The 17,861-nt window shown below is 36.6% G+C and overlaps 1 protein-coding gene across 3 annotated transcripts in view; it reads right to left on the bottom strand.

Moving 5' to 3' along the window:
* Window positions 1-17,861, bottom strand: part of SLC6A15 (solute carrier family 6 member 15) — a 1,002,329-nt gene that overhangs the window by 955,415 nt on the left and 29,053 nt on the right. For 2 of the 3 annotated variants that reach the window (XM_051608987.1, XM_051608988.1), the window contains exons 9-12: window positions 16,860-17,052; window positions 15,124-15,283; window positions 12,180-12,342; window positions 9,399-10,775 (exon numbers count right to left, since the gene is read on the bottom strand). In XM_051608987.1, coding sequence (XP_051464947.1) covers window positions 10,404-10,775; window positions 12,180-12,342; window positions 15,124-15,283; window positions 16,860-17,052 — 888 coding nt within the window. In that variant the 3' untranslated portion in view covers window positions 9,399-10,403. Of the gene's footprint in view, window positions 1-9,398; window positions 10,776-12,179; window positions 12,343-15,123; window positions 15,284-16,859; window positions 17,053-17,861 lie in introns of those variants that run through there. The other variant, XR_007888453.1, reaches the window with a different exon arrangement.

Below are 17,861 nucleotides of genomic sequence, written 5' to 3'. Positions count from 1 at the left end.
ATGATGAATTATCTGCTCCAGAAGAACGGTTCGTATGTTTTCATAACATTACTAAGCATGAACAACTCACAACAAAGATGACAATCTCACAGGTTTGGTAACAATTCTGGCCTAATTGAAAACAATTCCTAAACCTGTTGTATTCCTTTTTTTTTTTTAAAAAAAAAAAAAAGAGGTGAGAAATTGAAGGTGAGGAAATACCACATATACAGACACAGATGAGTATACTCCTTTTCCCTCCTATAAACATAATGTCTTGGCAAAAGTTTTGAGGTTTTTTTACAAATAGAATAATTTAGTCTTAATAGCACCTACCGATGAGTAGAACTGACTCCTCCACACAGAAAGGAAGCACTTGCCAGCACAGATGAATTATTTCTAATGCTGTTGATGATGCAGCTATATTGGTTCAAGACTAGACTGTCAACTTAAATTAGGGGCCAGAGTACTGAAGATGAAAAAGAAACTGGCACATACTGCACTGTTTGGCTAAACTATGTGACATATGAGCCAGGATGCATTTAGCACAAGAAAGATTCAAAAATGAAAATCCTCATCCCTAATGGTTGCATAGGGACATGTTTTCACAGGGTTAAGCTGCATGACTCTCATTAAAGTAAACAGAAGTTTAAAGCTTAAATCTTCTGTCTCACTTTCAATACTTTCCTCATTGTAGCTTATACAGAGCATGAAATATCACATTTTCCCCTTAAGATCTGCAGTTAGCAAAATGAGAGCTTAATTCCTTTGGTTTATTATGCACATCTGACTCACTACATCATACAAACAATAAAAATAATTGAATAAGGGATTTATTTTCTCAGTTTTGGAGTGGGTTATTCCTGTATTTTTTTCTGTTGAAAAAAGGAAAAGTGGAGAGGAATATAACTAAGCATCCCATTTAGTATCTTTTTCTTGCTGTTGCATTTCTCTCCATTTTTTGACAATTGCCACAGATCTTCTGGAGGCAGAGAGATGCAGGCTGGGGACACAGAGTGATGCTACCCCACAGGTTACTTCTGTCATTGAAAGCAATTGTAAGAATGTTCAAAATGTCTGAGAACAAGTGAGGTTTCCTTGGCTTTTGTTCTATTTGCATTAAAGACCTTCAGCAAAGTCCCCCTCAAGTTGAGTACAGGTTTTTCCTTGCTCAGTAAAACACTATTTTGAGGGAAATGTAGGTAACTCCCACTGTACCTGATTACCTACACCACTGTCTGCTGGGCCAGGTTGTGATCTGCATGCTACAGTCCTTTGGAACATTGAGAAGGGACTGATCTCTTCATGCTTGTGTGCAGTGGGGTGTATTTCTGGCTTTATGCTGCTTTCCACAGTGGATTTTATACTCTACCCAGGCTCCTGGGATGTGCTAGCAGAATGAATAAATACCTGTCTGGATGTGCTTGTCCCCTGTGAGGCCGCATTTTGATGGAGGGTCCAGAAACCTGCACTGTGCATCATGCATATAGTGTGTGTGAGGGTGCACAAAGGCAGAGCATAGACAATTTTAGCCCTCTCTATTGCTGTTTTCTTGTTCCAAGCAAGAAATACTTGTAAAATACTCTTCATTCCCAGTGCTAGAAACATTGGATATTTTTCTCCTTATTAATGAAATTAAAGCAAAATATTTGCAGGTTTATAACATCTAGATAATTCCTCTGCATTTTCTCTTCCACAACTTCATTTCATGGCTCCTCTTTTCTTAGCTGACATTATCCACTCACTGGAATTTTTGTGTAAGTACATTTTAATTTCACTAGTACAGGATGTCTTATTGTTTAAAGTGATCAACGTATCGTGATCTCAGTGACTTTCTAGCTATTTGTGTGCTTTCCACAGGTAACATATTCCTGAGGGGCTGATGCACTCTATGATGATAGAAGAGTTACCCTTCTGCCCAATATCTGCTCAATGACTCTGAGAATAATGTGATACTTGTTGCCACTTCTCTTCAGATTTTCCATCTGAAGAAACTCAGCGGTCTAACATAGCTGCAAACCCTTCTGTTTCTGTTCTAGATGTTGTGTGTTCAAGTGAGATCTTCTACATGGTTTATAGCATATAAGTAATTATGCATAGAACCAGCAAGGCCACTGGAGTGTTACATTTTTGTTAGGCATTTTTCTTCATTTCCGGACACATTCTTAAAAATTGTTACACCACATGCTGAGTTTCTTGAGTATTTTGCCTGGGAAGCACTCAAAACTTCATATATGCCTGTAAATGTGCTAACAATCAAATCTAAGATCTAACTTAGACACATTTGCATCGTCTCTGAAGAACTGGGTTCCCATAGCTAAATAACTATATTCTGTAAGATAAAATTAGCCATTCGGTATTATAACTGTGATGATGAGAGGTCAGCAGCACACACAAGCACAGATCAAGACAGGAAAATCTACTGAGCAGATTCAGCAGCAGCAAGCAAGCAGAATTCAAAACTAAAGGAATGACAAATTCTTATATTCACACTAAAGGCATAATAAAGCATTAACATTTCTCTCACGGTTTGTTGTAGAAGATGATTAACCTGCTTTAATAAGAATGCACTTTGTGAATGCAATTAGTAATACATACTGTAAAAGTTCATGTCCACATAATATAGGCTTCTTATTGATATAGCAGATCTGGAAATTGTTCCTACTAGGCCAAAATTCAGATTATCCAGTCATCTCCATCTTGGGGTAATGGTAAATGTTTGAGCAGATACAATAATTTCATTGCTCCCCAAAGAGAGAGGTTCATGCCCCATCCCACTCCAGCTGTCTTTTCCTTTCCTGATTGCACAGTCCTCCCTCCTGCATCTTTGCTTGCACTCATTTAATCCTGTGATAACTCAGTTTAATTCACCACCTAACAAAAAACCCACAACAAACAAAACCAAACAAACAAAAACCAAAACCAAACAAAACCACCAACAAACCCTGGTATGAAAAATGAAGCCTTTTGCTGGGCTCATGAATTTGATCTGTTCTGTGAAGCTGATGAATGCCAAAGTAAGCAGGAATGAGACTAGGAAGACAAAAACATCATCCTCCTCACCAAATTGTTAGATTTTTTCAATAGCTTTTTTGTATCACAGAATCCTAGGAATGGTTTGAAGTGTTTCAGAGAATGAGAATTAGAACATGAGTCATTTACACAGCCAATACAGAGAGATGCAGCATGTTCACACAGTCGGAGTGCGATGTGCACCAGACTCCTTCTGACCTGTGCAGTATTGGCTTGTTTTATGTGCAGCATAGAAATACAGACAGCTTCTCTGCATTCAAAATGCAAAGGCAATTAAGAAATCCAATGCAGATAGTTAGAATGTAATTTGTATGTGTGTGATAAATGCCGTTAGTCCGCTTTTGCAAATTCCAGGTACTTCACCAAGCTATTAAGTGAGTCCCGGAGGGTAGTGTAATGAGGAAAAGACAGATACTGAAGGTGAGGAAAAGACAGATACAGAAGGCTAGAAAAAGTTATCACCAATAACAGAAGGAAAAGATTGTGGAAAGAAGTTTAAGAATTCCAATTCAGTCCATTCTGTTGCTTTTAAATGATTGTGATGAACTCATGATTTAGTGTCACCAGCTCTTTTTATATGGATATATACGGCCGTATACGTGTACACCGTGTGTTGGCTAATTTTCAGCTACCTGCAAACAGTAAATTACATAAAACCCCTAAGAGACTTTGGATGTTGTCTAGTAATTCATATTGCAGTTTTTATAGATAGAACTGAATATTTCTAAGGCTGAAAGTGAAATTCCATGTTTCTTTCTTCAGTGGCAGTTTAAGCAATTTCTGCCCTCAGGTCTTTCTTCCTGTCTCCGCACCACCGCATCCATTGTGCCAGCACAGCTGTTTGTGCAGCCTGTGGTGAAAATGGGAAACATCTGATGAATGTGGCAGAGAGGAAACAAAATCAAAAAGAAGCTTATATCAACCTGTGAATTAAGATGTATAAGAGATTTACTTTGCCCTGGGATATATACAAGGTATATGGATGCCTTGTTAAACTGACCCTAGAGGATCTGAGGTCTGGGGAAGATTTTATTGTTTCTTAGAAAATTTCAAAACTTGTTTTAAAAACTCTCTTATTTCCCTAATTCAAAAGCTCTTTCTTTATCCAGTGACCTTACTTTTAGCTACTTGCTGCTTGTAACACTCTTTATGGAATAATCTTAAACCTACTTGAAAATAAATCTTCTTAAAGAGTTAAGACAGATCCTTAAGTGCCATCTATTCCATCCCTATTTAGCTTTTCTCTCAGGAAGACAACTGAATTGTAGGTAGATATATGTTTAGGTATAGGTAATGTGTATGTATATGACTTAAAACATTTTTGCAAGCCACTCTATTTTACATCAGTTAAGCAGTTTGTTATTTATGGTTTTGCTGCCTAAGGGAGAGCAGAACATTCATGACGTCTTTATATGAAACATCCATGTTATTAAATACTTTTTAAGTAAAAATATATATATATTTCAAACAGAGCTGAACACTCAGTGTCTGTGAAGACCCACAGGCATTAATGTTTCACCTATCTGATTTAGCAGTTTCTCCAGTGCCTCAGTTTCTCCTTTTTGAGAACTAGGGATTCTGTCACACTGAAGTGCCACACCAAATGTTGCCCATTTATAGATGTGTAATATTGGAACACTTCACGGTCCAGATGCATTGCACATGGGAGGCTGGGTATCTGGTTTCTATTCCAGGGACCACGCAGCAAAATGCATATCATTTAGGTGCTTTGAGTTTTGGCTGATTTCAAGGCTGTGAGTAATGGCTGGGACTATTCATATCCTTGACGCTAGGCAAATACTCTGGAGATTTAATATAATGTTAAATGACAATAACACAGTGGTCTCCAACTCGGAGCTTTTAGTCACAAACTCTTGTTTTTCTTCACCTCATATCCCCATATGTGGAGTTTTCTGCGCTTTTAAGCAATTTTTTTTCTCCTTAAACCTTAAATTCATGGCACAATATACCTACTGTTTTACTCTCATTGTTTTTTTCTTCAAACCAGACAGTTAAAATAAAGCAATTTTGGAAGGCAACATTTCTTTAATAACTTTCCCCAGACCATCTCAAAATGCTTTGTGAAAAATAACCATGCTCTTGCGTATGTCAAAGGCACTTCGGTACTTAAAGGGAAATGGATCCTGACACAGCCCAAGTATTTCCTCCCAGCCGAGCGTTCTCTTGTCTTGATTCACTCTTCCTCTTTCATTTTCCTCCTACAGAACTTCAACCACCTTTGATTCATATCTCTCTTCAACAGCTATATCTGACTGTAGACTCTGTCTTCCAAAGGCTTGATTATAGCATACTTCACCTAGCCATCAAAATATCTTTTCTTTCTGAAGTCTCTTTATCATTCTGGTCACCTACTACCTATTCAATTTACACTCTGACATTCATTAACTGAGTTTTATTTCTGCAGTATCTTTTTCCTTCTTCCTTCTCTTAATGAGCTTCATTTCAGTTCCACCTCCTTTCACCACTCTTTTAACATTTTTCTTAATTTCTAATTATTTGGATTTCAAACCTGACTCTTCCTTTGCATGTATTTTATTTCTGTTTGAATCAAAAATCTGAAATTCAACTAGACTTTTTTCTTTCCACACCATTTTTCTTTTCACTAATCAGTTCTTTTAGTTAAGACAATCTCTCTTATCCTTGAACTTCTAGTGGTGGAAAACACATTCTTTTTTCACCTGTTCAATTTGGATTGAACATGAGCTATCCACAGGACAGCTCAAAAGCAGAAAAAAAAAAATGGCACTGAATAAAAAAGGAGAATGTTTACATCTGTTTTTTCAATTAATACATTCTTTATCATAACACTGTCATTTAAAGCATGGGAGCTCTCATTGCCATTCTGTGTCCTTTGTTGGGAAAAAAAGTAACAACAAAGATGTATTGATGCTGATCTGAGACAAAAGTGTCCTAGTTAATATTTTTCACTACTGATTTCAAAAATGTATTTGTGACATTGGGATACTGACTAGCATTAAAGATCTGTTGTGTTTTCCTTCTCTCCCTTCTTCCCTTCCCTTCGCCTTTCCTTTTGCCTTTCCTCTTTCTTTCTTTCTTTCTTTCTTTCTTTCTTTCTTTCTTTCTTTCTTTCTTTCTTTCTTCTTCCTTCCTTCCTTCCTTCCTTCCTTCCTTCCTTCCTTCCTTCCTTCCTTCCTTCCTTCCTTCCTTCCTTCCTTCCTTCCTTCCTTCCTTCTTTCTTTCTTTCTTTCTTTCTTTCTTTCTTTCTTTCTTTCTTTCTTTCTTTCTTTCTTTCTTTCTTTCTTTCTTTCTTTCTTTCTTTCTTTCTCTTTCTCTCTCTCTCTCTCTCTCTCTCTTCTTTTCTTTCTTGAAGAGTTCTCTGTCTTGGCAGAGAATAAAAATACAGCATTCTCCTCTTTTAAATAAAACTCCTGAATGTTATTTTACAAACACACATGAAATATGAGCACCATCCAGTGGCAAAAAAAGTAAATCACATCTTATATTTCTGATTTCCTTTTTCCTCAAAACACAGAATCTAACTAGGCATTCAAATATTTATATTAAATTTCCTGCATTTGGTAAAAACTGGATAATTGTATTTATGCTAGTTTCTCAGAGATGTTGTAACTGCAGGAATGTTTTTTTGAGTACATTGCATCTTAGCTGAACAGTGCAACTTATGCTTTGCTCGTGATCAAGACAGTTCAGTATTTTCAGAGTATCTAAAGCCCTTTGACAAACACATCCTTGTTTTCTCTGCTACTGCTATCACAAACATAACTGATTCCTCCCTAGTGTGACAAGTTCACTGTTCCCTTTATGCCAGCATGAGGATTCATCAGCTAACATGCATCTGCTGCTCCTTGAGGACAGAGATATGATTGTCCAACCTTTTGTTCTTGTTTTTTTCTTTGTCATTCTTTTATCTTTGTTTTCTTCTCTGCATGATACTCTGTAAGGTATCAATACAAGTTTGTTACATCAAAAAAGACTAGCAACAAGCCTTTAAGACGTCTTCTACTTCTCAGTATCTAAGTATATATTTAAATTCAATATTTAAGAACCAATACTGAACAGTATTAATGCCATGCCCTTCATCTCTGCCAAATCAATGCTGACTGATTCTGTTATCTTTCTTTGGGGAAATCCGATGCCATAAAGCATATTGGTTTCAGAAACAGACCCTCTGCAATAAACTATACTGGAAAGGTATTTTCACTTTCCACATGGATGATTTGTTCTTAGGCTACTTTCTGATTGTGTAAGACACAAATAGGATTTTATTTAATGTTAAACATGACTGCCTTTTGTAATAATTTCTAAAAAAAATAAAAATTAAAAAAAAGAGGCAAATTAATTGTGCTTATGACTGACATGACACACAGCCATTCTGTATTTTAAGTAGACAGCTATCTGAAACCTCTCTCCTGCCCTCTACTTTTACTTCTTTTATCCGTAAGGCCAGAAAGCAGCAACTTTCTCTCAAAACTGAAGTAAGAAAGCAGTGTGAGTTCCCTTAGTTTTAACAGCAACTGTACATACAATTTCATAGTTTGTTTCAGAAGTTATTTAATTAATGTCCAAGGACTTGGGTGTTATATTTTATGGCAATGAGCTCTAATGTTTTTAAACCTTCACATTACCTATGTTTTGGACTAGTCCTGGACAGACAGCACCTTCATTTTTAGCCCATTAGACTAAATTTGTCCTAAAGAACTTCTGCATTCTAGGGATTTCAGTTATGGCTGAGATCAAACTGTGAAACAAACATCCAACAGCAAAAAGGACATACATTCTTCTCAAGCCTGAAAAATTTCATGAAGCTGAGGTGAGACATGGTAATTGGAGTTATTACAAAGTAACTGACTGAGTAGCAGTGGTTTAAATGAGTGAAAAATAAACACTGAGTAAGTGTTCAAGGAGACAATGCAAAAGGGCAGAAGACGTATTCCTCAGCAGAGTAATCTTCAGCAGTTGGCTTAAGTATCACTAGTCCACCTTGTGGTGCTGTAAAACAAAGTAGCTATTGCACTTTTGATAGCAAGATATTGCTGACATTCTTTTTAGCAGGTCTTGTGTAACAGCAGACATTTGGCCACCTCTTCACATTTTAAACTACAGTCTATCTAACTATAAACATGTGTCACTACAGGCAAGAATCTCTAACAACAAACTTCTGCATTTCATGGGCTGGGCAAAGAGTGGACGCATAACTGCCCTGAGCAGTCATTTACTTTAGAACCCTGAGGTGATATGATAGTGGAAATCAGCTGCTGCTCTGTCACAGGAGTGTTTTGTCCATTCTCCCTCTGTGTCTCTGTTATACACATAGAAATTTTGCTAATTGATGAATTATGAATGCACAACAAGCTTAAATTAGGCCAGCTCTCTTCCATATAGTCTAATGCATGCATGTTAGAGGACTACTTTAAACTCCATTCTATGTGCACAACTTCTAACAAATGAAAGGTTAAATGTAGCTTTTACTCCCCTAATGCTACTGGTTCAACTTTCTGGAAATAACTCCAAAAGCTCCCACATTAGCAATGGAAAATTATGTGGAATTATCCTCCCAAAGACAACAGTTATCCCTCCAGAATTCTATCAGGTTGCTAAGATACTAGGATTTAAGATTTTAATCCTTTTAATCTGTTTAGCGTAGCTTTTCCACACTAACATGCTCAAGGCTGCACTCTTGGAGCAGACAGCTACAAGTATGTGTTAGAACACCATTGCTCCCCACGTGGACAAGCTGGAGGCCCTCTTGGGCCACCAGCATCCCAAGTCAGCCTTCAGGTTTCTTCCCGCAACAAAAGGCAAAGGGTGGGCAATGAGTAACAGTCAGAGCTACGTTAAGAGATCTGTTTCAGTTTTTAGCCTCTTAAACCAGAGTGACAGAGAGCAGGACAGTGAGACATCCATATCTGGTTATGATTCTGAGACTTGCATTTGCCTCAAATTAATTTACCTGGTTCTTTGTCTGATGCTGAGACAATGTAAATAGGTGCTGGCCTTTGCTTACCATAAGTAATAAAGTCAGAATTTATGCCTAACTCTAAAGCTCTTTAAGGTAGTGACAATAGTATGATGCCAGTTTACAGTGATATATCAGCTACTGCATTCCTAGTAAAAGATTACTGATTTAGCATTTATTCTCAGGTGCTTTTAGCATCTCTATTCAGCTGGTAAATGTTATTCTTTCAGATAGTCCAGCTGAGGGAAAAGCAGGCTGTTGTGGTTGTGGTTTAACCCCAGCCAGCAACTATGCACCACACAGTCGCTCCTCACTCCCTGCCCCAGTGGGATGGGGGAGAGAATTGGAAGAGTAGAAGTGATAAAACTCAGTTTATGGTAAGTTGTAAGTGCACAGTTATAATAAGAGTATTAGGAAATCATAAGAGACATACCTTGTCAATCTCTTTATTCATAGGTTAAAATGTAATGCCATACAGTTCTTAACAATTACTGATTGAAAAAAATTATCTGCATAAAACAGAAGCAAAACTGAAGGAGACTAATTTAAAAAGCCATCTTGCTTCAACTTTTGAAATTATTACATACAGAATAATATACATATTTACATTACAAGTATATTATATAAATATAATATATATGTAATCTTGTAACCACAATAAATATCAAGAAGGTCTTTTTTAGGCACACAGCATAGAAAAAAAATGCAGAATCTGCACAATCCTTAAGATTCTTGGAGTGACTCACTCTTACATTGTTTTCACATTGAAAAAGCAAGTATTTTACACAAAATATACAGCCACAGTTTATGCAGTCCCCAGTGAACAGGGACTCTTTCCTCGCTTTCCTGTAAGTCTACTCCTTGATTTTATAATACTATTGCTCTATACAGCCATTACATAAGAAAATAGTTTGCAGGTTTGTTTTTTCTCAGCTAATAGCCTAAGTAATTATCAGTGCTAACAAAATAAGTACAACATATCTACATAAGTTATATACAAGTGTTTGCACAAACACAGGTTTGATGAACCACGCTTCTCAGCTCACTTTTAACACTGGGGAGTTAACCTGAAAGCAGAAAAAAAAAAAAAAGTATTTTTAATGATATTACCTCAGAAATATTTTATCATTTGAGTGAGACCCGGGCTTCAGAGACAGAAAGCTTCAAATTTCGAAATTAATTTAAAAAAACAGATTCTTGGCTATGCTCAATGATGTAGGCTGCCACTGATTTTGACTATGTTCCCTCCAGTGCAAATGAAAACCCAGAGCATTAATCCAAAGGGAGTTTTCTCAACCTGTACACAGAGTCATGACATTATAAAGACTGTCACTACGGAGCACCTGAGAACACACCCTAGTGAGGGAAGCTGACCACTTCTTGTAGAATAGCCATGACCAGTGAGAGAGGAGAAACAAACAGCATTTTTCTGCAGTTACAAATCAGACTCTGGCATATCAGGCATATCTGCCATCAGGTACCCAATACCGTAACGTCCATTTGGAGCAGTGTCCAGAGTTGGCGATCCAGTCTGTTTTCGATATATGTTTTTGCCAAAATTTGGAGATGGCACTTCACTTGGGCTCTTCCCATGAATAAGACTTGTATCATCTCCCTCCAAATTAACAGGCTCCTTTATTATCCGACCTCTTTTGTAGGATACTGATGCCAAACTACCAGAGCTGTCATCGATAAGTTTGCAATGGCGCACCATGAAGACTATTGGGACCGGCAGTATGGCCAACACCATCAGAGATATACAGACAATCATTCCCCATGTTGGATAGCTGTGGAATTCTTCTGTAGCCTGTGTAACCCAAGAGAAAAACTATTAATAAATCTTTACTTAAAAAAGAGCAAATCTGCAGTCCTCACCATGGCCTACAGTTTTCAAATGCATACTCATCTCTTTGTCGCCGTGCACCCGCAATGTGGGCACCACTGCAAATCTCAAATTTGAACAGTCATGGAGACTGTAGGATTGCTATCTTTCTACCCGTTTCTGAGATGCTCAGGGCACTCTAGTAGAACCCAAATCACGATATGCCCATTTGTCTGCTACATTTGTCTGTAGTTGTTCCTTCATCCTTTACAGAATGTTCAAAACAGACAACTGTGCAGTGGTATCTGTAACTGTACCTGGAAAATAAGTCCTTGTTCTCTAAGCTAATAGCTGGTCTAGACAGTTTCAGTCTCAGATCACACTGTGGAACTGTTCCACTTTGTATGAATTAAAACACATTTACTGTGGCAGTAACTACATCTCACACCTCTGCAGCACTCATGAATGAATGCACTGATTCAGTTTGCCCAGTAGCTCACCTAACATTTAATTTTCTACACAGAAAGGAACAGTTTGATTGGTATTCTTAGGTATTTCACTTTTTGATTTTCAAGGGCAAGAATCTAACATAACAAGGGAGTTTTTCTAAGAAACCCAAGAAAGTAATCATGGTTAGAGGCAGGAATCTACCTCCAGTAAAGCCAACCTCTTATATTTACACTTTACCTGTATTTACTGTTAATATTTTTCCCTGGCTAATCTGGACAATTATACATTCAGAAGCATCCCTGAGATTAATTTCTCTGACATTTTGTTCTCCTTGGATTTTGTACGACAAACCTGTAAAAGCAGCTGAGAGCTGATGAGCCTAAAAAAAGCCAGCAGAACACTTAGAGGAGTTACCTTGACTGAATGTCTTTTTGGAGCCAACACAAAGCACTGACTCTGAAGTTCACAGAGATGAGTTTTTTACAAATTATAACATTTTTATCAGAGAGTTTTTAATGCAGCTGTTACCTACAATGTGATGCATCAGCATAGGTTAAAACTTATGACATAGATAATCTCCATATTTAGGTCCACATTGATGTGATATCTGAAATTATTTATTCAGTGTTACCAGCCAACTATTTTCTGTAATAAAGTTTAATGAAAGTGAAAAACCTCTTCCACCCTTAAGAACTCCAACATATAGTAACAAGCTAAAACTCACAAAAAGGGTAAAAAGTTCATGTCAAGCAGTTGTATTTTAAACTACTCTAAAATTAAAAGAATGCTATTTTTACATTAATGTTACTTGACATAATCCTGTGACATTTATTCATATTGATTTTGAATTTATAATGACACATTTTCCTCTTTCAATGTACTTCTGAAATACTTCAGATATGATCATTATGATGGTAATGGCATCTGTTATATACATACCGTATCTCCAATCCAAGCATTGTAGCCAGGAGGACTTAATCCCATTTGGACTATGCTAGCTACCAGCAAACACAGCAAAACTAAAGGTGAAACATACTTCCACATGTAGTAATAATACTGGCTTGGAGAAAATCCAAGCATGTCCTTCAGATCCTCCACAAATCTGTGAAGGGAACAAAAGGTTATTGTAGTGTGCACAGAGATTTCAAGCACTATAATTGACACACAGGAACTAATACAAAGAAACAGACACACTTAAAAAAAAATATGTATAGAAATGCCTGCAGTTTAGATTACTTGATTAGCTGTAAAATAGTTTGTATTATTAGTTCAACACAAATGACCAGAAGAAATCACTATACAGCATAATGACGTGGTAAACTGCTTGCTGGAAAGAAATTTAAACTCACCTTTTGTAAGATTATTTTTTACATCTTCTGTTGTGTACCACGTTCACGAAGGCATGTGCCATCATTTTTTGAGGACATAAAAAACCAGTACATTTTACAACTTATGCAGAATTATTTTGAATCCACACGTGTGTTGCAGTGTAAAAAATAACTTCATGCATACACTACGGTTTGCATCATAAAGGCTCCTGAAATAAAACTTTGTGAAGTATTCAGTCTGCCTCCTTGTGCCTCAAAGTAGCAAGTTATGGTCTGAACAAAACTCCTGTTTTTGTATTCTTGATGGAAGAGTACATGGTCCCAGAACCAGTAGAAAAAGAGGGAATATTTTTAGAGTTAATTCTTTTAGGGGGTGCATAAGCACTGATTCTGTTTTAATTCCCTTGAGGTCCCACTCCGTTTTGAAATGTACATCTGAAAAAAAGCTCTTATAGCAATAAATATGTTTTCAAAGCAGTTACATATGTGAAGCTACTGTCCTATAAACTCACAAAAAATTTTGAGCTGCATAGTTTGGGATAGTTTGTCCTTTGTTTACACTGCAATGAAACACATTGTTAAAAAGAAGCTGAATTTACAAATGGTTCGTGCCCTCTCAAGATAGCCTTTCCTCTCTGGGATCTCCAGTTCTTCATCCAATTAAACATAAATTTGTTACGTTCACCTTAAAGTCATCATCTCCATCCTAATTACCCTATTTTAAAAGCTACCAAGCTCCTTTAGCACTGATTCCAGTATTTGCCTCTCACTTAGATTTTCAGGTATCGTGATAAGTATTGTCCCTCAGTTATGAGTGGTGTAACCCACAAATACCTCTGATTCTATTTCAGTAAAAGTTTTGTTTGCTGTGAGGTCTATACGAATTTTGGTAGCAGCTGCTTACCAAGACCAGGGCTTATGATGTTAACCGGAAGTATTTAATATTTTATGTCTCCTTGGCTACAAGTATCCATATGTTGTCTTTTTTCTGTCTTTTGGCTGTAATCCTTTCGGATGCAATGTGCTTTTTTTCCTGTCTGATCAAAGACAATGTGTTTAACAAGAAATACACATGGATCTTTACCTATGTGCATGATCCTTCGACACTACCACAACCAACAACTTGAGGTTGTTGATCCTGGCAGTTTTTGCAAAGAAGAATGCAAGGTTCCTGAAGATAAATATTCTAGAGAAATGCACATCAGAAGAAGTACTAGGTATACTCCAGAGGAAGGTTCATATGGTCGTTATGCATGACAAATCTGGCTGCTAACTTTTCACTATATCTTATCAGAACCCCTTCTGAAATCATGAATCAATTGCACTCTGATTCAGAAGCAAAGTATTACCATATTTTAGCCACGCCTAAACACCAACTTCTTCACAGGTAAATTTCTAACTTTTGGCATCTCTACCTCCCTTTACAGTGGAACTCTTATCTGGCTGGACATTACCAATCTGATACCCAGGTCATATGTTTCACCTTTTGATTGCATGTGTAGAAAGATCTATATTGGTGTTTTCATGTCTGTGTGATCAATTATAGGATTATACATGTGGGCCAAGTGGGAATTCTTCCATAATGAGTAAGCAGACCATGTACTACACGCTTAGAGCAGAAAAAATGTCTGGAAACCATATAATTAAATTTTCTTATTGTAGTTTTATTTCATTATGAAGGAAGACTGGATTGAACAAGTGAAAAGTCAAATGAAAAAAATATCCATTCTATGTCACCCTTTGTACATGCAAAGGAATCACAGATGTTTAAATTAATTCAAGATGCCAGTATAGCATACTCTGCTTTATCTGTGGATGGCACGAGGTATTGTTGATAGGAAACCTTCTATTCTTTTAGTGTGGCAAACATTGATCTCACTTAGTGAACACTTTCTGATTACTTCAGTCATTTAACCTAAAAAAATAAGAGGGATTTGATGGTCTTTTCAGTCGTCACTCAAAGAAGGTCACTTCACTTCCTTGTCAACCATGCTGCTTCCAAGTTTTGCCCCTGTTCTTTGCTATAATTTCCTCTCTCACAACTAACGCAAAGTACAATTGCTACAACACCCCAACATAAATCTGGTTCACAAACTTAAAATTTCATATTGTTACTGTCAGTATAGTTTGTTCCTTTCTCAGGGCGCCTGGAATACTGCAGATCTACTCAGAACTACTTATCCTCATTTGCTGCTTAGATCATGGTTGTTACTTCTTGAAGTCTTCCTCTTGCCGCCTTATTTCTATATAAATTCCTCATACTTGCACATCAAGTCTCTTTTCTAACTCTCTAATTTTGCCTCTTTTATTGCATCCTTCTCTCTTTGAATCTGTTGCAATTGCTCTTTGCGTTTCACTACCCTGTAATGATGCAGTGTATCTTGCTCCAAACCTGTTCTTAAAACAGACCAGATTCATGTACAGATTCACTCACATTCTACTTACATGTTTTTATGTGCACATCACACATATTTCATGCGATGTAATTAAAGCAGGAATAATTACTGTAATGCATACTGTTGATACCGACAGGGAGAAAAATTTCCTTTACTTACTTGTCTATTCCATAAATTCGGGTGACTGCAATATTCTCCAAAATGACCACAATAAGCAGGGGCAGAGTAGCTGAGTAGTCATCAAACATTGTCACAAAATAATTTCCAGAGCGCTGCACAAAGATCAGGCCAATAAAAAATGCTACCAAGCAGCAGATGACTGGAATAAAGAACAAAAGGACAGAAATGTGAACTGAAATTATAACAAAATTCCATAGACAAAGAGGAATTCAAGAGTTCAAAACAGCAAAGATATACTTCAATGCTTTACTTCATACAATCAGTGTTGGTAAGATTTTCCTTTTTAAGGTGTCTCCATTTTAAGAATATCAGTAATCCTATCTATTCACTACATAACAGAAAGGTTATGAAATTAGAATTACTGTAATTGCCATATTACAGCAGTCCTGATTTAACAGTGACTATTTCTCATTAAATATTTAACAATGTGAATGCTAGGCTAAAACAAACAGAACTGGTAAGCTAAACATCGTACATATTACTTAATCACTAGATCAATTATAGGAAATCAGAAGTTAAAAGAACTAAAGTTTCAGATTGCAAATCTAAAAAATAAAAAAGCTGAATAAGCTTCCTGTAAAATATCATTATAGAATCATAGGATGGCTTGGGTTGGAAGGGACCTTAGAGATCACCTAGTTCCAACCCTTCTGCCATGGGCAGGGACACCTTCCACTAGACGAGGTTGCTCAAAGCCCCATCCAACCTGGCCTTGAGACTGCCAAGGAGGAGGCATCCACAACTCCCCTGGGCAACCTGCTCCAGTGTCTCACCACCTTCATATTAAAGAATATCTTCCTAATACCCAATCTAAATCTATCATCTTTCAGCTTAAAACCCTTCCTACTCATCCTATCACTACTAATTACCTAAGTAAGGTAAGGAGAGCAGTCAGGTAAGAATAGTGCTCTCCTGCATCAGGGGTTAACTCTTTTAAAATATATTATTATTATTTCCTTCACAGTTATGTATGTTAAAATAGCTTACATATTTTTGTTTTCTATCCCTCCTGTCACAGGTATTGAAACGAAATCTAAATTTGTGCATAACACATCAAGACCCTTGCAGCTGTCCTGAAGATTTTTCAGAAACCTAACTTTCACAATTACTGCTGATGTTCTATATCAAAAAGAGAAACTGCTACAAAATCAGAGCTCCATGATAAGTCTACATCTCAAATAACTTTGCAGATTAAAAAAAAAACACAACATAACAACAACAAAAAAAAACAACCAAAAATTAGACATCTTGTTTAAGACCCTTTCCACATTCAAAAGGGAAAAACATGTTTCTCTAGAGAGTACCTGCACTGATTTTTAATATAATAAACATTTCATCATATACTAAGACTTCATCTGGCCTACTTAGAATAATTTGTAAAGCATTTTCATTCTTTCATTTTCCTTAGTTTCCATGATCTGTGACACAGGCTGGAAAATGTTCTGAAAGAGCTCAGAAGGACTAACTAGAAACCTGTAACAGAAATTCTCAATTAAAATTTAAGTTGTAGGATATCCCTGCTCTTGTAGCATTCAGGGAAAAGTTTTTCTTGCAGATATTAACGTGCCTGTGCATGGAAGTACAGTCTGGAATACAGTGATTTACTGCTCTGTAAAATGTCAGCACTGTAAACTTTCATGTCAAAAAACAAGACTTCATACTCTCAAATTTTAAGCTTACTACTCTATTGAGAAAAGAAAGTTTGTGCAACTCACCGGTAAGAATTTCCTTCCTGACTTTGAAGGTATCAACAATGGGCGTGATGATGCCTTCAATGGTTCCAAACATACTTCCAAGTCCCAAATTTACCAACATGAGGAAGAACATGACTGACCAGAAGGGAGAAGCAGGGAAGTGGGTCATTGCTTCTGTAAAGGCAATAAAAGCTAAACCAGTTCCTTGAACTGCCTGTCAATGAGAAAAAAACACATTATTAATGGACAGGGTTTTTTTTCTAGTGTGACAGGCTGATTTCATGTTCATGCAATGACATTGATTACATCTTCAAGTTAGAGTGTGAAGCTGCTATTTAATACATGATTCTTCCAAATCTGTGAACTTAATACTATTTACTGAAATATTGGATTTGGCTGAGAATCTAAATTGGTTGATATTAACAACACACTTCTTCCTCTCAATGATAATTTCAAAGCAGTACTATTATGCAGGACTGCTACAGAATACACTCTGTTCTCTCTAGTAAGTATATAAAGGAATTAATTTCTATCCATATTTATTTCAAATTTACATGGCAGGAGTAGTATAGCAACTTTTAATCTCTAAGTCATCTATTTGATATTTTAGCTTCAGATAGTGATGTAACTACACGGAGGTCTGTGTTTAAAACTCTGAAAAAGCAGGAAGAATATCCCTTCTTTTACAGATCTGGCTTAAAGATTTCAACACAGGATGATACTCATTAAGCAATTATAAAATTAGTTAAGAACAACCTGTTAATCTTTGTAAACAATCCTCATGCACAATTCCTTTCAAAAACAGAACTTTAAAATCTCCTCAGAAGAGTGATACAATGATCAGAATATATTATAAATCAGTTAAAATGTATAGTAAGATACTGGATCCAAAAGTCCTCAGGTAAGCTGGAATCCATCCCTGCACAGAAACATGTTTTTGCATGGATCTCTATAGGTCCACCGCTCACAGGTACATTGTACTGATACTCTGTGTTAAGTACACTTCACAGTTTATTTCTGGCT

This window comes from Apus apus, chromosome 1 (assembly GCF_020740795.1).
Source record: "Apus apus isolate bApuApu2 chromosome 1, bApuApu2.pri.cur, whole genome shotgun sequence".
Lineage (NCBI taxonomy): Eukaryota > Metazoa > Chordata > Aves > Apodiformes > Apodidae > Apus > Apus apus.
This window is presented reverse-complemented; position numbering and strand designations above follow the sequence as displayed.